This window comes from Saccostrea cucullata, unplaced genomic scaffold, assembly GCF_032062105.1.
Source record: "Saccostrea cucullata isolate Sc308-1 unplaced genomic scaffold, CSIRO_AGI_Scuc_v1 ctg80, whole genome shotgun sequence".
NCBI classification, from domain to species: Eukaryota; Metazoa; Mollusca; class Bivalvia; order Ostreida; family Ostreidae; genus Saccostrea; species Saccostrea cuccullata.
The window spans coordinates 163,152-186,697 of NW_026933907.1; the positions used below are offsets into that span (position 1 = coordinate 163,152).

Here is a 23,546-nt window from a genome sequence, read left to right on the forward strand (position 1 = left end):
TCCAGCAGATGTAAATCGAGCAGTTAGAATGGGGAGGGGGGATAGGGGCATTACTGTCATTAATTGTCCCCCGCTGAATGTTGGGTGTATTAATTTCAGTCCGTCCGTGCGCCTGTCTCTAATTCTGTCTGTAATACTCGTTTCTATATATCGAAAAGCCTTTAAGCGTTTTTTTGTGAAATTTTACTTATATTCATATGAAGCAGAATTTGTGCAAAATTTTATGCGTGAAAAGAAGAAAACACTTGCTGTGGTCTTCAACTCGACATTTAGATATATCGACGACGTATTGTCAATTAACAATGGTGATTTCCATTCCTACGTCGATACGATATATCCTGGTGAGCTTGATATAAAACATACCACAGAGTCTGACACATCTGTTTCATACTTGGATATTTTACTCGAAAAAGACATTAATGGTAATCTAACAACCAAGCTATATGATAAACGTGATAACTTTAACTTTTCTATCGTCAACTTCCCTTACTTATGCAGCAATATGCCTTCGTCACCTGCATACGGAGTGTATATATCTCAGTTGATTCGATACGCAAGAGCTTGCTCTACGTATGAACAATTTCTAAAACGAGGTAAATTATCGACAAGCAAGTTGATGAAACAAGAATATCAACAGTTTCCTTTAAAGTCATCATTTCGTAATTTCTGTGGTGGATACAATAACCTTGTCAGCAAATACAATTTATCATTGAGTCAAATGCTGTCTGACGTTTTTCATACTAATTGTTAGTCCATTATTTATACACTGAATTGACGACGGATTTTTCCGTTGTTTCCTGATCATGACAAATAGCACACGGCGGATGTGAGCGGTTAGCAGGGGATGCTTACTCCTCCATGGCACCTGATCCCACCTCTGATGTTTCGGGGGTCCGTGTTTGCTCTGCTCTTATTTTGTATTGTTTTATGGACCTTTGAGATTGAATACGACAGTGTTCGTTATCTCCATATCCTTCACACAATAACTCCCTATAACCTAGGGAAGATCCTATTGAATTTGAGGTGAACATGTCAAAGGCCACAACCATTAATTTGTAGTCGGGGAACTATCAACAAACATGTTAACATCATGTTCTACATTGTCAAAATTTACACAAAACGTATTATGTCTACTTAAACCTTTACTTAACCTTTGAATCTTCTTTCGACAACAGGGACTGCAAAGGTGAAGGGCTTCTAGATATATCGCTTGGAAACGAAAGTGTTACAGAGGGACAGAAATACAGCTGGATGGATCTTAAAATCAATATGCGTCTTCGTCATGTCATAGGGAGTTGTCATGTAAAATTTCATTGCAAGAGCTGAAAGGCTTCTCGAGATAGTGCGTAGAGACGAAAGTGTTTGAGACAGACAGAAATACAGCTAGACGGACGTACAGACAGTCCAAAATTAATACCACTACTGTCAGCGGGAGGCAAAAAACTTTCATGACAAATGTGATTTATCTACGACGATTCTTTGATCTTTAAAGTATCGTAAATCACTTTTTTCGCTGGAACTTTTTTTTCGCGTAATAACGTGAGACAGTGTACTCGCGAACAATTAATTCTTGCGCATAATAGTATTCCTTAGGATTGTATAGAGCATTAACCACAATTCGTGAAAATTTTGTCTCGTTTATAAAGATTCAATGCCTATCACGCGAAAATAAATGTTGCGAAAATTTAGTGATCAACAGTAAATCTAGTTAACTAACAACTGTCATTTTTTTGTAAATTAGTAGAAGAATATCTGTCAAAGGTTTTTTTAAATCAATGAACACGTGGTTTAGGGGTCTTGTTGGTACTACAGGTACTTTTGTAGATTATTCTTAGATTAAACATCTGCTTAGTGATAATTCTCTCTATTTTGAAGCCTGCCTATTCTTTAGCAATGGTGGTTTCTGCAACAGAATTTAGTCCTTTCCATATAATCTTTATATAGCATCACCTTTCTCGGTTGGCTAATTTCACTGAAGGTACTATAGCTATTACATAGCAATAGGTTGTCTTTCCTTGATAAGTTGATGATCAGTGATTCTGTCCAGGGTGTTGGCCATAGTCCAGTGCTCCATATATTGCATCCTCACAATGTCAAGGGTTTGTGATTTCGGAACTTGGAAGTTCCAAAATCAGAAACCCTTGACATTGTGAGGATGCATATAGGATGCTTTTATATCCTTGAGTTTTTATTCAGTAGGGGATGTTCCTGACTTGTTTTGAATGCTTGCTGGATACCGGGGTATATCAATAGTAATTTCCTACGTCGATGCGATATATCCTGGTGAGCTTGAGATTAAAAATACCGCAGTCTGACACATCTGTTTCATACTTGGATATTTTACTTGGAAAAAGACGTTAATGGTAATCTAACAACCAAGCTATATGATGACTTTAACTTTTCTAACGTCAACTTCCCTTACTTATGCAGCAAGATACCTTCATTACCTGCATACGGAGTCTATATACTCTAAACCAACTTTAATTCGCGACGACTTTATTTCGCGATTCACCAGGAGTAAACTATTTCGCCATGATTAATTTTCGCGAATAAAAAATGGTTTTTTTTTATATGTAGTTAATAGACACAAAGACTTTAAGGACAAGTTTGCGGCGAGAAATATTCGTGATTACGAGGCTCTCGTGAATTTCGCGAAAATTTCTCGCACGCGAATAAAAGTTGGTTTACAGTATCTTGATTCGATACGTAAGAGCATGTTCTAAACAATTTCTAAAACGAGGTAAATTATCCTCAAGCAAGTTGATGAAACAAGAATATCAACAGTTTCCTTTAAAGTCATCATTTCGTAATTTCTGTGGTGGATACAATGACCTTGTCAGCAAATACAATTTATCATTGAGTCAAATGCTGACTGACGTTTTTCATACTAATTGTTAGTCCATTATTTATACACTGAATTGACGACGGATTTTTTCCGTTATTTCCCGATCATGACAAGGAGCACACGGCGGGTGTGAGCGGTCAGCAGGGGATGCTCACTCCTCCATGGCACCTGATCCCACCTCTGATGTTTCGGAGGTCCGTGTTTGCTCTGCTCCTATTTTGTATAGTTTTATGGACTTTGAGATTGAATACTGTTCGTTATCGTGACCATATCTTTCTGTTACCTGTTTCTCCGTGGTGAGGTCTTTTATCATTCGATATGTAACCTTTTGGTGATCGATGTTCCTTTTAATATTTTATTCAATTTCCTATCATAGTTGTTCAATCCATTTCTCTGTTGCCTTTTTTCCATCTCCTTCCTTACTTTCTCTGTCTTTCTGTGCGTCTCGGCTCCATCTGGATTGCCTTTCTCCTATTAGCTTGAAACCGTCTTCTGTCGTTGATGGTGATCCATGACCGTTTTGGATTTGGTGTTTTCCCAACATCTCACTGGCTACTTCAATTATTGCTACTATTGCAACTATCAATGAAACCAGATAAAATAAATCTGCTTGTTTACCAATCGCTCTCTAATCAGAAGCCATGACAGTTCTCGCGTGATGCACTGAGACTAGCGCTTGAACATATTAAATACTTTGTAAAGTAGATTTTCGGGGGTGCTGTATGGCATCACTAAACATAGATAAATTAAACTATTCCATGTAACATTTCTTTTCGTAAACAGTGATATTTATGCCTAAAATAAGGTAATTACTACAGAGATCCGCTCCTTATAGATCCCTGGTCTCATTGGCTGTCTCAAAATAAAATCAATCAAGGTTAGTAAACATGGCGGATTAATTGAAGTTCTGATTATGGCCATCGTCGCAAACCACGGTCAATTACAGAATCCTAAGGAGCTGTACCCCTCTCCCAAAACAAAGGAGAGGGCTACATTATTTCAGCTAGTTCTTGCTCCACTCCTATTTTGTAATGTTTAATGGACTTTTGAACTTTTGAATATTTAACTAGACAAATTGTTTAATCCTATTTTAACGTCTGTTTGAGAATATACACTCATATTGAGTCACCATCATTTGCCGACGGAGAGCAAAAATTAGACCTGTATTCTACACTGAGGGTTTTGAGCAGTGAGGGGATCTTTTTGTGCCAGCACCTTCTGCGACACGTGACCTCGGTTGATATGGTCTCATCCGAAGGAACGGCCTCCACGTCCCACAGTGGAATTTAAATTTGCTATATTAGGATTACTTCCGTACTCTGCGACTCTAGCACATTCACTGTGCCATCCAAAAGATGTGAAAGAAGACTATCACCTGATATGCAAGGCTTCCGAAAAAGATACTACGGTACTTTCCAAGAGAGGTACAATCTATGTACTAGCATCTAAAAACAGAAAGGCAAACTGACCAAAGACTACCAAGAGTGGAACCTGAAATCAGATTTGTCATGTTACCAAACCCAAAATCATTTGAAGATGCGTCAAGGCATCCTTATAGGGAAAAATGAATAGCAGTCTAATGTTGAAAGATGGATACGTAAAGTAAATGTTGTCGAACAGAGAACCACTAGACTATACGAGACTGTACAGACACTTAAGCTTGCTACCCAAATGTTCTTGATGGCAAAGCAACTTAGTCGTATTGCATCATCTGGAGGAAACTTTAAGAAGGGCTGCAATTCTTACAGAAGACGAGAACAGCCAAGAAGCTATAAGGGAAGAAATCAAAAGAACTGCGGTCGAAATTTACGAACAACAAACGGGAGACTATTTGCTACAATTACCAAAGACAAGGACACATCGCGCTCCTATGTAACGGAGAGAAATATGCTGATCCCTTCATTAGAAGTCATTGAGAATGGTACATGTATTTTCATATGTAAACTTTGTTTATTACTATATTTTGTATGTTGTAAATATGTAAATAAACAACCGTTATTAATTAAGCAGTGCCGATGTTAGGGCAGCTCCCCTTTACATTGCTCTTTTCAAAGATTTGTGTTGTTTGTAGATTCTTCACTAGCTAGACAAATGAACGATGAGAAACACTTATTACATATGATATAATATAACCACATTATATTGTATACAATCCACAGTTAATTAACCAACATTGGTAGGAAAACAACCACAGGAAATTCAACCATAGGTTTGCAAGGATAAACATTAACATTAAAATGAACATTCTACTCAAAAACTTTTCAATAAAATGTACAACACAAATAGATTTTGAATCAAATTTATACCTCTGAACGTTGAGTACATGTACTTCTCTCCAAAATCTATAGCTCATCGAAAATAATATATATGCAATACATGGCCCCAAAATTACAGAAACAATATAAAATACCAAATCTAACACCAATACCACTTATTGTTCTTAAAACAGCTTGAAAATCAGTAAGAAACATGCTATGTATACTTTGTCTTTACAATTATATATAGGTTTCTATAAACCTCATGAAAGGACAAGTTGTAAGATCTAAAGATAAAGAATTTACCTTAAATTACAAATGATTTTGACTTTAAAAGGTTAATTAATTTCTCAAAAAAGAAAAATTAAAAAAATATCTATATTAAAGATCGATAGTTGCAAAAGAATGTAAAATAAAGAAATCAATGCTCCATTGCACTATTGGGTTTCGGTGTTGATCATATAATGACCAGCGAAATCGTCCTGTCTCTAGTGACGTACAACAAATACAGGTACTTCGGAGTGATGGATGATGTAGTCACTCACACTACCCATGATTGTTCTCCTAATAGTTCCCAGCCCTCGACATCCAGTGACAATAAGATCCGCTCCGGAATCCTTTGCTTTTTTAACTATACATTCCCCTGGTTCTCCAGACATTTTTACAAATTCAGCCTCCATCTACAAAACAAGAGGATAGGTAACATTGAAGCTTGCTCGAAAACAATAACATTATAAATTCAATGCAAATAATATATTAAAGATCAATAATCAGACTTTAAAACTGTACTCTATTTCTACAAATATTGCACAGTTTTGAATGTTAAAATTGATAATTGTCCTAAATAATAAGACTTTATACAAAAAAGTCTATCCTTAACATAAAATATGACTACTATTATTTTAATTGGGTTGTTTTCTTTCTGTCTGCCTTTCAAGTAACATTGAATCACCGTCTATTGGTTCAAATAGGAAACTTTTCTTTTGAAACAATGACATTTACCTTAAGTTGTTGCCCGCGTGGCGCAGTGGTTAGAGCGTCTGCTCTATAGTCGCGAAGTAAGGAGTTGATCCTTGCGTCGCGGGTTCGAATCCCACTGTGGGACGTGGAGACCGGTCCTTCGGATGAGACCGTATAAACCGAGGTCCCGTGTCGCAGTAGGTGCTGGCACGAAAATGATCCCTCTCTGCTCAATGGCCCTCAGTGCCGAGTATAGGACAAAATTTGCAGCTCTCCACCAGTGTTTCCATATGAGTGAAAAATTCTCGATAGGGACGTTAAACAATTTACAATCAATCAATCTACCTTAAATTAATTCCACTTTGGCTACAGACAACCAGAATACATATAGAAACTAATGCACAAGAAGAAAAAAGGTATATAGGGTAACTTGTTGTAAGGACTTAGGACTTGGTGCTACAGACGAGTGGACCCACTTACCCGTAACCCGTCAGTGACGGTCACCATCCTATCTAACAACCTGTTGACAGGACTCAAGGCTTGATGCTAAAAACGTTAACAGAAGAGTGGCTCCACTTACCCCTAACCCGTCAGTGACGGTCTTCATTTTTTCTAACAACTCGTTAGCTTTCTTGTCTTCTGCGGCGAAGGCGTGTGTGATGGAGTCCGGATTCCCTGGCGTCATTGTGACAGCTTTTGGTGAAATATGCACTATACATTAATATTTCAATTTCATCAACTATATGAATTTTGTTAAATCGTGAAACATAATACATGTACATATTTTATTTTTATTTATAAAACTGAATCGTTGGAAGCTCGGTTGGAGCAGATAATTTATACATGTAGCACAGAACACTACTACTGCAAAAATCAAGCTGATTATAACGTAATATTGCAAAAATAATTAGACAGTGCAAAATATCTCTCTTATTTTCTCAAACTCATAAGTAAACCATTAGAGAAACATTTCAAACTTACATCCGTATTGCATGTGTTTGCGGTGGTCTATTGCTGTCACTAGTAACACAGAGTCCCCGGGCCTGTACACGTTCTTCTTAAACCCTGTCAAAGAATATTATCATAACTATTTAACCGATTTTACAAGGCGAGAAAGGACAACGGATAATGGCAGAAATATGACACCTTACTTGATAATATCAGTCAGCATCATATGATGATGGAACCATAATAAGCAATTTTTCAAACTACGTCGTCTTAAATTACAAAATGAAAATCAAATAAGAATTTTAACTAGACTTTTTATTTAAAAAAATAAAACCACAATCAAAGAAAGAAATAATTGCATGATATCAACCTAATATTTTTAAAACGCATAAAACAGACCCTGGTAACTGAACCAAATCGCGATACTTAAACAGTGGGACTCAATACTTACACTTGACAGCTTCTGTTGCATAGTTGCTTCCGTCCACAGCTATTACACACGTTCTTCTGTCTTTTGTTTCCGCCATGGTTAAACACAGGAGTTAAGATTTATCACGGTCCTCGTTCAAGGCTGCAACTCTTACGCTTTATCTAAACCTGCACTACTTACATCAAATGGGTCAATACACCTCCTTTTTAAAATGTATGGCTGTGCGCAAGTACTAAAAATCAGTCTTATTTCGTGAGAAAAAAATGAAGTCCGTTTGAAAAATAATGTTACTGTGTACCGTAAATCTGGAAATTTTTACTTCGATTTTATTTTGCGAATCTGGGTCAAAATGCTGTTGATTAATTTTTACGTTTCAAAATTTTGCGAATGGCCACTACTTTGTTTACATTTTTTTTATTATTGATTTATTTTTAAGAAAAATGTTTTTGCGAATGCAATGAACTCGCAAATTTGCTAAAAATTTATCTACAGCAAAAATTTCCAGATTTACGGAGCAGAATGACACTTGGAATCACTTGTATGTCCACTCGTCAGTCTATATATCTGTCTGACCTTTTGTAAAAATCTTTTTTTTTAAAAATGTGAGAAGATAAGTTTAAACTGTTGTTGATAACGATGAGACAACTTAAACCACCTTTTTGCCGCACGAGACCTTGTTATTGGATTTTGCTACACTCGTTGATATTCGCCCGAATTTCTATCCCACGTATTTCAACAGTGAATGAAAGCTGTGTAATTTTCAGAAGGTAATTATTTAAAACGTCGAGAATACCACGCCTGAAAGTCCATTGTTAACTGAGAATTGTACTATTAGCAAAATTATTTTCTACGTGACGTCGGGGCTATTAAAGTGCAGTTTTTCCACACAAGCTAACATATTATACATTTATTGCATGATAGTGAGGGAAATATGAAGACTTATTCAGCCAAGAAATATCATATTCCCCGAGGGCTTCGCCCGAGGGGAATATGATATTTCTTGGCTGAATAAGTCTTCATGTTTCCCGAACATTCATGCAATGAATTGTTTATTATACCGAATCAAGCTAAACCTTTGAAATAAACATAAACTTTCAAATTCATAAAGTTACTATAAACCCCTTTGTTCAACACAGTATCAATTTTGTGACTTAAACCAGACTATTGTGACGTGCGTTTACTGCTCTCGGGAGTTTTCTTTCAACGAACGATAATTATTTAGTGACTATAAATCCCCCCTTTTTACCTTAAACTTTTTTTATAAAACACCATCCTATAAACCTGGCCTCAACCACATTAAAAATAAAAACAACATTTAATTGTGTTTGGCGTGCTTGTCATGACCTTTTATTATATGTACATTTTAATATGTAATTCACAAATATATGCGCCGATTACAATTATATGGCGGCATAAATATAGATGAGACAGCAATAGAAATACCACCTGGATCCAAGGAGCCTGGAGACAACAGTACCCCCCGGAGACGGTATTCTATACAAAATTATGCCAAGTCCATTAGACGCAAAAAACTGTCCATTAGACGAAAAGTTTGTCACATGGCTACCAATCGGCGCTGGCACTGACATCCCTTGTTAACAAGTCCTGGTCATGACGCTGAAAAAAAAAAATTGAAAAAACAGAAGACACCATTCTCGGAATTTATAACTTAAAATTTTTATTTTTTAGAGGTGGGTGGGAGGGATTTCGTGTGTTCTGCTCTGAGGGTTGATGAAGAAAAAGGAAGAGTTGAAAGCGCATGCTCACCAAATCAAAGACAAGTTTGCGCATGATCACGTCATAGAAAAAGGGGTACACCACAGGGAAACCACCATTGATTTACTTATAAGAGTTACTGCCCTTTGCCCAATAAAATTATGCACCAGTAATTACTGCACTAAATAACCTGGTTTATCCTTATGAGATAAACCCTATTATTTAGTGACTATAAATCCCCCCTTTTTACCTTAAACTTTTTTTTATAAAACACCATCCTATAAACCTGGCCTCAACCACATTAAAAATAAAAACAACATTTAATTGTGTTTGGCGTGCTTGTCATGACCTTTTATTATATGTACAATTTAACATGTAATTCACAAATATATGCGCCGATTACAATTATATGGCAGCATAAATATAGATGAGACAGCAATAGAAATACCACCTGGATCCAAGGAGCCTCGAGACAACAGTACCCCCCGGAGACAGTTTTCTATGCAAAATTATGCCAAATGGTACATAAGACAAAGTCGAATGTACCATCCGCCATAAAACAAGGCGGCAATTTTGCCCCTTCAACAGATTGAAATATTCAAAACAATCAAAGTATTAGCACAAAATGCGCACAAAGAGGTGAAATTCACCAACATTCAAAATTTAATATAAAATTGCGTCAGATGCGCTCATGGTAAAATTGCGTCAGATGCGCTCATGATAAAATTGCGTCAGATGCGCTCATGATAAAATTCAAAATAATAAAAATTGCGACAGATGCGCTCATGATCAAATTGAAAATAATTCAATCAAATTATATGACAACACATATATCGATATACACCTAACCATGACAAGCACAACCATTTCAAGGAAAGGTCCTGTTTTGAAATTTACAAGATAAAAATTGTTTCAATGCACCCTTTACAGTATTAATAAACAAATCATTGCCTAAATCTGTCATGTGAACACCATCTGAGCGGAATAAATTTCTTTGATTTGCAGTTATATCTGGGTACTTAATAGCTGCTCCATTTAATTTATTTAATACAAAAGATGCTACTGAACTATTGATTCTCCGCCTACATTTTTCTCCTTCAGTGTTAGCTACAACATTTGACCAGTTTCTACGTTGCAAGATATGAGACCAAATAATAATGCAATTTGGTAATCGTTCTTTTACTTTTGCTAAATTAGCCTTTATCATCATTTGTATACCTCTTAAAGTGTTATGCTGTTGTCCAATGTTGTTCCCCCCACAGTGAATAATAATGATATCTGGAGTTCTGTTACTAACTAATAAAAAGTCTAATGTTGGGTTTAATTGCTCCCATACCATTCCACGAATTCCATGCCACAATGTTTTCGTTTGGCCTAATCCCAGGTCTGACTGATTAGATTTGACTGCATAGCTATGTGCCCAATGTACAATTGAAGATCCTATAATCCAAATGACCCCTGTAGAAAATCAATGCATCAATTTCAATCAAACATATTGTGTAATTTCTATCAATAACCTTAACACTTGCACTTAAGTATTTAAAGGACGAATGTATGATTTATATGCTGTTGATTTCCATCTACCCTTTTGTTGAATTTCACTTTCAGACAACCCTTCCAAATACAAGTGAGTAGCACCCCCAATGCGAAATGAGTGGGTTTTGTAACTCGAAGTTTTGATATCTAGAAATTTTAAGGATTTATGTAACATGCTAGAAAACTGAAACTGTGTCAATGGCTTTGAGTTAAAGTGGGCAAAATACACATCCCTATCAATTTTGCTAGACAGCAGGGAAAACTCCTTCAACAAATTCACCAGCAGTACTGATTGTGACGTGTTAGGCACCCAAACTGAAGCCCCAGAGCCTAATTGGTCCGTTTTTGAACTTTTTATAAATACGGATTTGACACTGTCTAAAATCTGAATATTATCCCTTCTTAGATCTCTAACTTCACTTACTCTCAACAATGCAAAGAATGCCAAGGCAAAAGATGACTGAAATAATACTGCTTCATATGTTGAGAAAGCCAAATGCGGTACTGCACTCAATAATCTGTGCAACAATGCCAATGTGATTGGTCGACGCATATCACAAGACAAAGACGACTTTTTGTACCCTGCCATCAATTTCTTCACCAAAAAAGACTCTAACGGATTTTCCAACCATTTACATTAATTAGAAAACTTATCCCTGACATGTAGCATTTGACTGTAGAAAAGGAACATCCCTGCTCAGACATATAAGCTATGAAATTTAAAATATGGTCAAGAGGTGGAGGCCAGGTTTGCTGAAATTCACAATTGACTCTAAAATTATAAAAACTCTGTAGTCCTTGTTTATAAACTTTACCAGTATTTTATGATATGCTATCTTGCAAAAGTTTGTTTATAGTTTCTCCATAATTTCCCAAAATTGCATTGGTACCGAAGAGGGAAATCGATCTGCCAAAGGGGCTAGCTGCCTGAACCTGGACCACTGAAATCGAGAAATTGCATCAGCCACATTATTCTTCACACCCATTATATGTTGCGCTTTAATTTGAATATTAAATTGAAGAGTTTTCAGAACTAAGAAACGTAGCAACACCATGACTCTTTTGTTTTTGACGTTTTTTGATTGATAATCTGCACTAGAGCCATATTGTCTACATGAAGCAACAATTTAAGGTTTTTAAGTTTAGATGACCAAATACTAATACCCAATACTATGGGAACAAGCTCCAGTAATGTTATATCCCTAATTATGTCTGAAGACCAGTATGTGGGCCAGGATAAACAAGACCAATGATTTCCAAATACTACCCCACAGCCATATGCTCCTGAACTATCTGTAAAAAATTCTAAAAATTCACTGTCATGCCAATGTTGCGAAGGAAATGGCGTAGTACCATTAAAGTTGAGCAAAAATTGAACCCACATCTGCAAATCCATTCTAATTTCATTTGTTATTCTAATGAAATGAAATGATTTTTTAACTTCCATTGCCCCATAAATCCTACAAATTTAGAAAAAGTCCTTCCTGCTGGTAATGCCTTAACTACAAAGGCCAATGCTCCTACCAGGGATTGCAACTGCTTGAGCGTTACCTTTTTACAACTTAGAACATTCTGGATCTTTGACAACAATTCCTTTATTTTGTCCTCTGGAATAAAAATCGTTTGAGTTATAGTGTCAATGCCTAAGCCCAAAAAACAAATACGAGTAGTTGGACCCTCAGTTTTCTCTACAGCTAATGGAACCCCCAGCCCTTGACAGAGTTCTTGAAAACCACACATTAATATTTGACATTCATCTGTAGATTTCTCTCCAATAAAAAAAGAAATAAAAAATCATCTAAATAGTGAACTATACTCTCAATATTTGATTTATGCTGCACTTCCCAATGAAGGAAAGTTGAAAACTTTTCAAACAATGAGCAAGATATTGAACAGCCCATGGGCAAACGTTTGTCTATGTAGTACGAGTCTGCAATTTTGAAACCTAATAAACAAAAATCTTGAGGACATATAGTTAACAACCTAAATGCATTTGAAACATCCATTTTTGCCATTAATGCCCCCTCACCTTTGGCCGAAATGACTTTTAATGCATCATCTGACATCAAAAGTTGAATAATTGACCGAACACAACTCTGAATCTATATAATCATTCACACTATCCCCTATAGGATAAGATAAATTGGTGATCATGCGCCAACCCCCTTGTTTGTTTGGAAGAATACCTATGGGGTTACAACGTAAATAAGAAATGGGAGGGTAAGGAAAAGGGCCTAACACTCTCCCAAGCTCTATTTCTTTGTCTATCTTGACCTGAACCTCATTTACAAATTGTTGGGTAGATAGCATGTTTTTATATTCTATCCGTTTTCTATCTCCAAGGTATTTTAATTTAAAACCAAATTTAAAACCATTAGCCAAACATTTGGCATTCTCACAGTCTGGGTAATTTTGTAACAACTGTTCTAAAAGTGATACATTTATGGGTGATCTGCCCAAATCCCATAGCTGGAGCTGAAGGTCATTTGCCACTTGTAAACTAATGTTTTTGTCCCTTCTGGAACTGGTTTCCACTGTTCCTGTAATAATTATTGTTAGTATTGTGATTTACTGAAGTTGTTTGAAACTGGCTACCTTTGATACAAGTTTTCATAGGATGTAGGCCGTTGCATTTAAGACACTGGTGTAAATAATTATGTTCCCCAAACGAAGTTGGGGAACATATTGTTTTTACTCTGTTTCTTATTATTATTATTATTTTTCTTCTTCTTCCTGGGTACTTTTTTGTCCGGGAGTGATCTTGAAAACTATACATCCGACTTAGGTAAAACCTTTTTAGGGTCAGTAGGCATGTTATGTAGATTTGCGGAACAAAGGTCATTTTGTGTGCACGTGCTTGCAAGAGCGTGCACGTGCAATGCGTGAAATGACCAATATAATAGATTAGCTGTAACTTTTCTACTTTTGGATGAAATGCTTTGAAACTCATAATGTGAGGATATATTAGTAGCATAGACAATATAACATGGTCAAAATAGCAAGATCTCACGCGCATGCACGTGCGCTTCGCTCTGATTGGCTGAAACTAAAGTCTCAATATCTTTCTTGTTTTTGAATGAAATTCTTTGAAATTTTGAACATAGCCATATATAAGGATATCCTACATTATAATATATAGCAATTATCATGAAAACACGTGCATGCACGTGCACTGCAATCTGATTGGCTTAAACTTTAAATAGCTATAACTCCCTTGCTTTTCAACCAAACAGGATGGGATTTGGAACATAAATAGATATAATGGACTTCTACAAGAAGGTGTGGTCACCATGCACATGCATACGCGTGCGTGTATGTGCGCTGCAATCTGATTGGCTGAAACTTTAAACAGCTATAACTCCCTTGGTTTTCAACCAAACGGGCTGGGATTTATAACATAGATAGATGTAATGGACTTCTACAAGAAGGTATGGTCAACATGCTCATGTATGCACGTGCGTGCACGTGAAATGGGTAAAATCAAATATACACTTGAATGAGCGTATTTTTTCATACTTTTGATTAAATGCTTTCATATTTAGTATATTAAGATGTATAGATTGTGTAGACAAGACGATATCGTCATTACGCTGATGCATTCACATGCACACGGTGCAATGCTAAAATTTAAATGAAATTGGTACATTTCTGGGTAAACGTTGTTGAAGTCTCAAATGCATAGAGTTTGTCTTATTTAATGTGGCTTACAGGGGATATGGCACCAAAAGGGAGTTGGGGAGCGTTTGGGGAACATCTGTAACGGTCCCCGTTACAATTAGCACTAGTTACACATGTATTTATTACACACCCCTTGAAAATTAAAACTATAGCATTTTAAACGAGAAGGTGCTAAGCTAGTTTGAGGATTTCTCAACTGATTCCCACTTGCTTTATTACTTGGTGGTTGCATATAAACTAACCAGAGTTCTGCATCCACAGATGCCCAACTGATTGCCGAGTTGAATGACTTTTTTAATCGAAACTGAATGTCATATTCTTGCCAACCCTGATACATATTATCTGTCCCCCTCTTTATCGTTGCCATATACCTGAACAAAGACAATGCTTCAGTAGGATGCTTCACTAAATAGATTGATCCAAAAATCAAAAAAGCATCCACCCACTGAGATATGTTCACAATTTTTTGTTCTTTAATCTTGGGTGTACCATCCTCAAAAACTTTGATTTGTAGGTGTAGACGTGGGGTCATGAAATAGTAGTTTGTTGAGATGAACAAAATTGAAATTCATTGTTATATATTTTTTCTTTCAAACTTTGTGATACATGAACACCTAAGGGGGAAGCTGTACTTATAAATGGTAAAGGCAAAGCCAATGAATCAACTGTGTGTATTGTACCTGGGTCAGTTGTGCTCCCAGTCCCCTGTTCGTTAACCACGTCCTGCTGACTTGGCTGGGTCTGCAAGGCTTGTTCCATCATGCTGCTAACAGGAATACCGGTGGTTAAAGTAGAAACCTGAGGTAGCGTCGCCGTCGCCGAAACGGTTGACGTAGCTGTAGTGCCTTGAGGCCTAGTCCGTGTAATGGCCGCCTGGGTTCGTGGCGTGGTCCTAACCGCAGTGGAGATGGCTGCAGCAGCTTGACCGCTAGTACGGGCATATGGACTCTTGGACTTCGATTTTCTGGGAGCTCGCAACATCTTTCCAGTTTATTTTATCGATGCCAATGATGGATGTCGATTTAAACAAAATTTGACGGACACAAAAATTTCGTGTGTTCTGCTCTGAGGGTTGATGAAGAAAAAGGAAGAGTTGAAAGCGCATGCTCACCAAATCAAAGACAAGTTTGCGCATGATCACGTCATAGAAAAAGGGGTACACCACAGGGAAACCACCATTGATTTACTTATAAGAGTTACTGCCCTTTGCCCAATAAAATTATGCACCAGTAATTACTGCACTAAATAACCTGGTTTATCCTTATGAGATAAACCCTATTATTGCGGGAAAATACACTAGGTGTTCCGAAGAGGTGAAATATGATGAAAAAGCGTGCCGCCGGCCGGGAAATATCAATCGGCAATCCTCGGCTGACTCCGCTACGCTCCATTCAAACCTCGGATGTGATTAGTGGAGGAATACGCAACAAATCCTTACATTTCTCCGCCGGAAACTGCCTAATCACTCATTTCATATTTCGCTCTGCATAACGTTCTTCGAAAATGTTTCTTAATTTGTGCCATTCTTTATCGTAAACAGGTTTTGATTACAACCTCATGTTAAAAGGCTTTGAAAGCGAGAAAAAACTGTTGAGTGTGCTACAAAATAACTTCGATTTCAAATGTATGACATTTGAAAGAAATTCAAATAAGATCACATGACTGAATCAGCGAGATGGTAGATCACCGTTGACGTCCGAGGTTATGTGCGAGGTACGAGTCATCCGAGGAACTCCGAGTGGGGAAATATGGAGTTTTACGGTTTTACGGATAACCTAGAACCAATCAGATAACGCGCTGTCTAGAATATTTATAATGAGGTATAATAATGTGGAAATGTCGTGTGGGTGGCAGTAAAAACGAAATTTACAATATGACAACTTGTCATGTTGTAAATTTTGTACTAACTGCCACCTGGTAAATGTTGTAAATTTTGTACCAAATGCCACCTGGTAAATTTAAAATTTACAACATGACAAAAATATGTCACTCAGGGTCGGAATATTCTTCAAAGGAACATTGCATTAAAGACAGACTGTATGAAAATCTTTCTGAGGATTGTTGGAAACACGTCTTATCAAAATAATACATGATTATGTCTAATACGTTTAAAATTTCATTATTCATTTGAGAGTTGGGTAACAATTTACCTTTGATTGCAAGATCCTATCTTAGTCTTATACTTTTCGTATAAATACGTTTTTTACTTTGTTTGTTTGTTTGTTTGTTTTATTTTGGTAGGCAAATGCATGAACTGTACTGCTAGTAGCAAAAAAATCTGTCCATTCCGATACTTTTATACATCTTTAAACTATATACAAGAGACACATGTATGACTTGGAATATCCTGGCTTTTATTCAAAAGTTTTGAAAAACAAAAACAACATTAACCATAATATAGAGGTACTACAGACTTCACAGATATAGTTCTAGACTGGAAGACGTGCAGATTAATGAAATGTCAGAGTTCAACATCTATTCACCAATTTCTGATGATCGCGATGATAACGAGTCCACTCAAGGTATACTTATTTAAGACAAGGCCCCCACAAATGCTGGATGGATTATTCAGCTCATTTTCTGGAACAAAAGAGAATGTGCAAAATTTACTGCCTTTATAATTTAAAACAAGATAAAAAATACCAATAGGCATTAATTGTATTACTTTATTAATCGACCTAATTTTATATTCCTTCAAAGCTCACTGAAAAAGAGTGAAGTTGATCAAGGGTCCCACGACCAGAGTGTACTCTGACGTTATGAGGTTGAAATAAGTGCGAAAAACAAAGATCTTCAATTCCCGTTTCTTTTCATCATGAGCGATATTGAGACTCCTCCTTAAGTCTAACTACTATATTATATACAAATTACTTCATGCGTGTTTTATTACTGTTTAGTAACCTTTATGAGAAGACCCAAGTGTCGACAGAGAAGGTGCTCTTGTGTGCACAACACAGGTCATCGTTTCATGTGTTGTCACTGAAAGAAAAAGTAAGATGTATAATTATTTGGAACATTATAGTGTCAACACGCAGGATCTACTGCTTCAAGTATTTTACCTCTAATCTTTTGGATTATTTTCAAAAGATTCCACAGAGTCTGACACATATGTTTCATATTTGGATATTTAACTTGAAAAAGACGTTAATGGTAATCTAACAACCAAGATCTATGATAAACGTAATGACTTTACTTTTCTATGTCATTTTCCCTTACTTATGCAGCAATATACCTTCATCACCTGCATACGGAGTTTATATGTCTCCGTTGATTCTAAACGCAAGAGGAAGCCCTATACGTATGAACAATATCTAAAATTAGTAAATTAGGTAAATTACTGACATTAAAGACTGTAAATGAAAGAAAGTTTATGGAACAGGAATATTTGTTCAGCAGTTTCGTTTAAAGTCATCATTTCGTAAGTTCTATGGTCGATACAATGACCTTGTCAGCAAATAAAATTTATCAGTGAGTCAAATTCTGAATGACGTTTTTCATATTAATTGTTAGTCCATTATTTATACACGAAATTGACGACGCATTTTCCCGTTATTTCCTGATCATGACAAGGAGCACACGGCGGGTGTGACCGGTCAGCAGGGGATGCTCACTCCTCCATGGTACCCGATCCCACATCTGATGTTTCGGAGGTCCGTGTTTGCTCTGCTCCTATTTTGTATTGTTTTATGGACTTTTGATATGGAATACTGTTTGTTATCTCCATATGTTTCATTTTGCTGGTACAGACCTATTATACATTTTCTATTACTCTATCTCTTCCCTCCGATGCGTTTATTCAAGCTCAACAGCCGATCTGCACTGTATGCAACATTTATATAGTGTAGTCTATTTTATATGTTTCAGAGTAGTTTTTCTTTGAGGGATGATAGGTGTTATATTCCGTCTTAACCACAGATCTACTCTGCGTTGTCAATGGCCCTTACAAAACAACGTGTAACGTGTAAAACTTACCAATGCAACGTAGGCAAATATGCAAAGCCGAAATTACCTATATTGTAATAAAAGTTACTAAACTGAAAATCACTATTTTATTGTCAGGAATATTCTTTTCGCATGATTTACTCGGAACAGTATTCACGCGAAAAGTTTATTCTTGCGTTTATTAATATTCCTAAAGATCATTTAGAGTAATACTAGTAGCCACAACACTCGTGAATTTTTTTTCGCTATGATAACATTAAAGGTGTCCCATAAATATAGTGATTAACAGTTGTTGCAAGATTTTTCCTCTGGATTACGAAAGAGGGATAATTTTCATGTAGCAGGTTTTTTTTCGCGGCAAGGCGGAACAGCGCTTTTGTTCAGTAATTTTAAATCAATCTCCTTGTTTCCTTTGATAGTGAGTTGCATTTTACTTTAATTTTATAAAATATATCGTCATATGTTAATCATGTATTATTTCAATTTCTATTGTATAATGCATTTGTGTTATAAAATAGCTTGTACTCAAACAATGTAAATTCCATTTGTTTTCAATTCGATAACAAAATTTTTATGTGCAATTTATGATAAGTATGGTTTACTTTTCAAGTCAAATGGACTATTTTATTGTTACCATTAAAAACATATATAGAAAAAGATGTGTAGTAAAATAAAAACTGGGAAGCATATATTTAGTACCTTTATGGGAGATTGGTAATGCTGACGAGAGTGAATCCTGTGTATTCTGCGCTTCAGAGCTTTCTATTGTCTCTGTAATAAGAAGCAAAAAGTCAGAATAAAAATAGGGCTTAATGAAGGTGTTCTTGTTTCACTGTAAACAGGAACAAAGAGTGTAATGTCAAAATAGTTTGTCCTTTTAGTGTGTACAATATCTTATATTTTTATGCAATATTACACATAGATACATATATATTTTTTTACCATTTATTTTAAAAGTCAAACCTAGATATATCCAACGATCGAGACAGAATGAGACATTAATGTTTATCTAAGAGCAAAGTTTTATGATAAACGCGATGACTGTAACTTTTTTTCGTACACTTTCCTTACTTATACAGCAATAAACGTTTGTCACCTACATAGGGAGTTAATATCTCTCATTTGATACGATATGGAAGAGCATGTTCTACGTACGGACAATTTCTAAAACGAGGTAATTTATTGACAAACAAGTTGATGAAGCAAGAATATCAGCAGTCTCATTTAAAGTCATCATTTCGAAAGTTTTATGGTCGATGCAATGACCTTGTCAGCAAATACAATTTACTAGTATCATTATTTCAAATGCTGGCTGACTTTTTACATACTGATTGGTAGGCCATTATTTACACACTGAGTTGTCCATGGATTTTGTCCCTTATTTCCTGATCATGACACACTGCTGGTGTGACCTGTCGAAAGGGGATACCCACTCCTCCATGACACCTGATCACACCACTGATGTTTTGGACAACCGTGTTTGCACTGCTCCTATTTTGTATTGTTTAATGAAATTTTGAGCTCAAATAATGTTCGTTATCTCTAAATATATCACAGAATAAGTCTTCGAAACCTTCAAGTACTAGACAAAGTGTAAATATATATTAAGTTGATCCGTATCACTAACTCACTTCAGTGAATACTGTATACATGTGCCTTTGAAATTTAAAATGTCTAAGAGGGAGAGAGGGGGTGAATGTCAACTGTTTTGGATCTTATTGGATCCCATTCTATGACTGTTTTGTTATACCCTTCAATATACTAGTAATTACATTGTATAAACATTGACTTTGCTTTCCTTTTTAGTGGTAAAAATATATATATTAGAAGATATTTAAAAGGGTATAACAATATTATACCAGAATATTTTTTCTATATAAAAATGAAATGTTTTTGACGTTGAATACTCGCCAATTAATTTTTCTCTCGGCATAATTACTCTAAGAAACATTAACTATGAACATCTGATATCGAGATAGTTTTTACTTGATACCCAACATTTACTCTAAGACACTAGTGTATATATTTCTGAGTACAAATAAGTACTATTCATAAATTACATTTTATAAAAAGTTTTTTTTCATGGTGTTTTTAACCTGATTTTCTTATAGTATATCTGATTGCTTTTGACTTGGTTTATGAAGGTGACGTTCGGTAAGGATTTGTGATGATATAGAATAATCATAGTGGATTGAAATGCCTTTGAAATAGACCAATCGAATCATTTTATATTTAACCAATCACCGTATATATTATAGCCAATCAGAGTTCCCAAATTATTATCCAATCATTAGTAATTAGGAAAGGTATAAATATTATCGTTTTACTAACAGCGTGACAGTTTGCTTGATAGGGCGTGCTAAAATTTTGTATGCTGATTATCATTCTTACTCATCGATTGGATGTTTGATTTCAATAGAATCAATAATACTTTGCATATGAAACACAGAACACAACAATACCACTGATAATAGTGACCAATCGCGTCGAATAAACAATTACATGTAAACGGACAAAGCAAGTTTTACTTCCTATAATGATGATATTGATAGAGTTAGGTACATATTACAACAGAAGAAGAGTAGCCTTACTAATTCCATTCTTTAAATTTTCTTATACTTATTCAAAAACCCACCCGGTCAAATCACAACACCTTCTGACCACGTGTTGCTGGTGACTACAAAATACAAATGCCTTACTGGTAAACAACCCTTCAATATGATTGGCCAGTATTATCAGGGATTGTTGTATTCTGAGTTTCATATGCAAATTAGTATTGATTTCATTGATCCAATCGATGAGTAAAATGATAAACACGCCCCATCAAGCAAACTGTCACGCTGTTTGTAAAATGATAATATCTAGGCACCCATATAGTATTCGGTTTCTTGGTCGTTACTGATTGCTTGAGTAATACCTCTCGTGCTATGTTCTTGGACTGTGTCGGGAAACAACAGAATTGTTCGTTAGACCACCCAGCTCAAGATTCTAGTTCCTTATTAGGGTCTCAATGATTATAGTGTCTTCGTGACTGAATTATATTGTGTCTTCGTGACTTTTAATAAAGGTGTCTCTGTGACTTATAATTGCTAGGGTGTGTTTTAGGTAGTTGCAGATTGTGTCGGGAAACAACAGAATTGTTTGTTATACCACTCAGTCTGCAGCTACAGAGATAGGTTTTATATTTGATTATTTGCTTGATTGTTAGTGATTCTGTTGTTAAAGTTCGTTTTTATCAAGTTTGTTATTTAATCATTATCCAGATAGTACCGAGGAAAAAGTATATAAATATACAGCGAATTTCAGTCAGTTTCTTGTTTAAGTGCTATTGTAATTGAAGTTTGTTTAATTCCATATAAACGTGATTCTTAGGAAGGAATCCTAAGCGGACCCAATTATTAATCATTCATACTTTGTAAAAACGTTACAGTTTATACCTGTATTATCCTCTGTAAGAACACGGACTTCCGTTGTCATTTGGAATGGCCTGCCGGAATCTTGATCCACGACACACAGGTACGTCCCACTGTCCGCCATAGTGACGTATTTAATGATCAGCTGTCGCCAGCCGTAGGTAGAATCGCTGATTGAAATTCTGTTTTCCTCAATCAACACAGTATCAGGAGGACCATACGCCACTGGAACTGAATTCTTCTGCCAGATGAACTAAAATAAATTTCCTCTGTGTTAATATAGATTGTAGATCAACTTATTATATTTGTATTTAATGTTTTCCATGACATAATAATTGTAAATACGAATAACCAACCTTAGATAAACTGTTGATGACTGGGCAAGGCAGTTTTAAAGTTTCTCCAACAAAAACTGTCTTTGGAACTAGAAAATAAGCGATTGGCAGTTTGAGATGAAAGAAAAAAACATTTCCATCACTCCAAATACTTCAGGGTCAAAAAAGAAGGTTTTAGCAACATCAAATTGCATAAAATACTATGCTGTACACCATGCAACATCTGTATGTAGATTAATCCACTGACCTATGTTTCCTGTTGTTTTTGATGTGGTTGTTTGATCGGTAATGTTGCTGTCGTCTATCAAATATTCCGTTGTTTGTTTGTTTTGGTCAGCTTTTGGTGTAAATTGTAATAATCAAATGTTATTTGCACAAGTATATCACTAAGAAAGTGAATTTATATTTTTATTCATATTGTTTTCTTTTAAATTTCATCTATATGTGCTCAATTAAAGTACAAGAACTTAATTTAATTGCTTAATAAATTATTTAAATAAATTGATTGTCTTAAAAAATAGTGTACGTATAAGTTTTACTAATACAATATACCTATGCTGGGTTGACTTTTCACCTGTACTATACTCGAATAGGTAAGTCTGGTACCGTTGTTAAGAGTTACAATACATAAGTAATACCCTGTATCGTAAGTTCTGACGTCATTTATTGTGAGCTCACGAATTCCAGCCAGAGGTTTGCTAAGTGTCACCCTGGTCCGTTCAGATATCACCTCATCCGGTGGCCCCGAGGCCATTGTTGTTTGTTCCTTTACCCAGACAAACTAAAAAAGGATACAAACTGGGTGATTTGGATAAGACTGAGTACCATTCGCGACAGCAACAAAAAGGTACAATATGAATCGTGGAAAGATTCATAAAAAATGAAATATTTAAGTTTTCTGGACTTTATATACCAGAATTAAAGTCTTTAATATAACAAATATCTACACATGCACAATTAAAAAAAAAATTAATACCTGTACGTATGAAGTTGTCACTTTACATCTTAAGGACAAAGTTTCCCCAACAAACGCAACAAGAACTGTAAAAAAAGAAATAACATTAATAAGACTATTCAAGGCGAAATATTTCTCTATGAAATAGGCAAAAACAAATTAGCAACTTGGACCATAGTAGAAGAATAGAGCAAAGACTTGATATAAAATTACCGTTTGATTTTGCAGATTGTATTAAAATAAGAGACAGAACCATAGGTAATAAACCACTACAGTCCATGGCACTAGAGGTCGAGTCACCAACTGATCGAGTATACAGTAACAATAAGGGGAAATACCAAGTGTTTGTACCATATGATCGGAGTTACTATGTAAGGTCGGGTTTTAAGAGGGCTCTACTTTACATTCCAAAGCAACCCTTCATGACAGGAATATACGAAGTACTGTCCCTCTCTCGAGTGGTTTTGATTACTAATGTCACGTCGATTCCCGCAGCTTCACTTGTTTGTGCTGAACACTTGATACAGTATAGA

At 35.8% G+C, this 23,546-nt stretch overlaps 4 protein-coding genes across 7 annotated transcripts; all 4 read right to left on the reverse strand.

The window, feature by feature from the left end:
• Nucleotides 1-4,775: 4,775 nt before the first annotated feature.
• LOC134239584 (universal stress protein YxiE-like) lies at nt 4,776-7,674 on the reverse strand. 2 transcript variants are annotated; one of them, XM_062721757.1, is made up of 4 exons: nt 7,460-7,674; nt 7,042-7,125; nt 6,641-6,771; nt 4,776-5,780 (listed from the first exon to the last, which is right to left on the reverse strand). In XM_062721757.1, exons 1-4 carry the CDS (start codon nt 7,533-7,535, stop codon nt 5,589-5,591), a joined length of 483 nt encoding a protein of 160 aa, XP_062577741.1. In that variant the 5' UTR covers nt 7,536-7,674; the 3' UTR covers nt 4,776-5,588. The 2 variants fall into 2 exon arrangements, with proteins under 2 accessions (XP_062577741.1, XP_062577742.1); XM_062721758.1 differs by having other exon boundaries at nt 6,641-6,753; nt 7,460-7,670.
• Nucleotides 7,675-9,699: 2,025 nt separating this feature from the next.
• LOC134239607 (uncharacterized) lies at nt 9,700-15,642 on the reverse strand. Of its 3 annotated transcripts, XM_062721791.1 has the most exons (3): nt 15,049-15,642; nt 11,855-11,983; nt 11,078-11,631 (listed from the first exon to the last, which is right to left on the reverse strand). In XM_062721791.1, exons 1-3 carry the CDS (start codon nt 15,347-15,349, stop codon nt 11,513-11,515), a joined length of 549 nt encoding a protein of 182 aa, XP_062577775.1. In that variant the 5' UTR covers nt 15,350-15,642; the 3' UTR covers nt 11,078-11,512. The 3 variants fall into 3 exon arrangements, with proteins under 3 accessions (XP_062577773.1, XP_062577775.1, XP_062577774.1); XM_062721789.1 differs by lacking the exons at nt 11,078-11,631; nt 11,855-11,983 and adding an exon at nt 9,700-10,612; XM_062721790.1 differs by having other exon boundaries at nt 11,078-11,983.
• A 1,059-nt stretch (nt 15,643-16,701) lies between these two features.
• On the reverse strand, nt 16,702-22,414 carry LOC134239600 (uncharacterized; the record flags this gene model as incomplete). Its single annotated transcript, XM_062721784.1, has 6 exons — nt 16,702-16,948; nt 17,270-17,347; nt 19,010-19,081; nt 21,748-21,976; nt 22,080-22,147; nt 22,306-22,414. Coding segments are annotated over 6 exons (657 nt in total), but the record flags the coding sequence as incomplete, so codon positions are not given.
• LOC134239610 (uncharacterized) lies at nt 22,412-23,382 on the reverse strand. The gene is made up of 3 exons (XM_062721792.1): nt 23,227-23,382; nt 23,035-23,099; nt 22,412-22,839 (listed from the first exon to the last, which is right to left on the reverse strand). Exons 1-3 carry the CDS (start codon nt 23,291-23,293, stop codon nt 22,597-22,599), a joined length of 375 nt encoding a protein of 124 aa, XP_062577776.1. The 5' UTR covers nt 23,294-23,382; the 3' UTR covers nt 22,412-22,596.
• Nucleotides 23,383-23,546: the final 164 nt, after the last annotated feature.

What these genes read in the sequence shown, in the direction of transcription:
- LOC134239584 (XM_062721757.1), bottom strand. Translation starts at nt 7,535, where the DNA reads ATGGCGGAAACAAAAGACAGAAGAACGTGTGTAATAGCTGTGGACGGA. An exon ending in TGCAACAGAAGCTGTCAAGT is followed by an intron (nt 7,126 to 7,459) that starts GTAAGTATTGAG and finishes ATTCTTTGACAG; the next exon opens with GGTTTAAGAAGAACGTGTAC. An exon ending in CCGTCACTGACGGGTTAGGG is followed by an intron (nt 5,781 to 6,640) that starts GTAAGTGGAGCC and finishes CTTGTTTTGTAG; the next exon opens with ATGGAGGCTGAATTTGTAAA.
- LOC134239607 (XM_062721789.1), bottom strand. Translation starts at nt 15,349, where the DNA reads ATGTTGCGAGCTCCCAGAAAATCGAAGTCCAAGAGTCCATATGCCCGT. An exon ending in TGGGAGCACAACTGACCCAG is followed by an intron (nt 10,613 to 15,048) that starts GTACAATACACA and finishes GATTTTCTACAG; the next exon opens with GGGTCATTTGGATTATAGGA.
- LOC134239610 (XM_062721792.1), bottom strand. Translation starts at nt 23,293, where the DNA reads ATGGACTGTAGTGGTTTATTACCTATGGTTCTGTCTCTTATTTTAATA. An exon ending in ACAATCTGCAAAATCAAACG is followed by an intron (nt 23,100 to 23,226) that starts GTAATTTTATAT and finishes CTTTTTTTACAG; the next exon opens with TTCTTGTTGCGTTTGTTGGG. An exon ending in TGACAACTTCATACGTACAG is followed by an intron (nt 22,840 to 23,034) that starts GTATTAATTTTT and finishes ATCCTTTTTTAG; the next exon opens with TTTGTCTGGGTAAAGGAACA.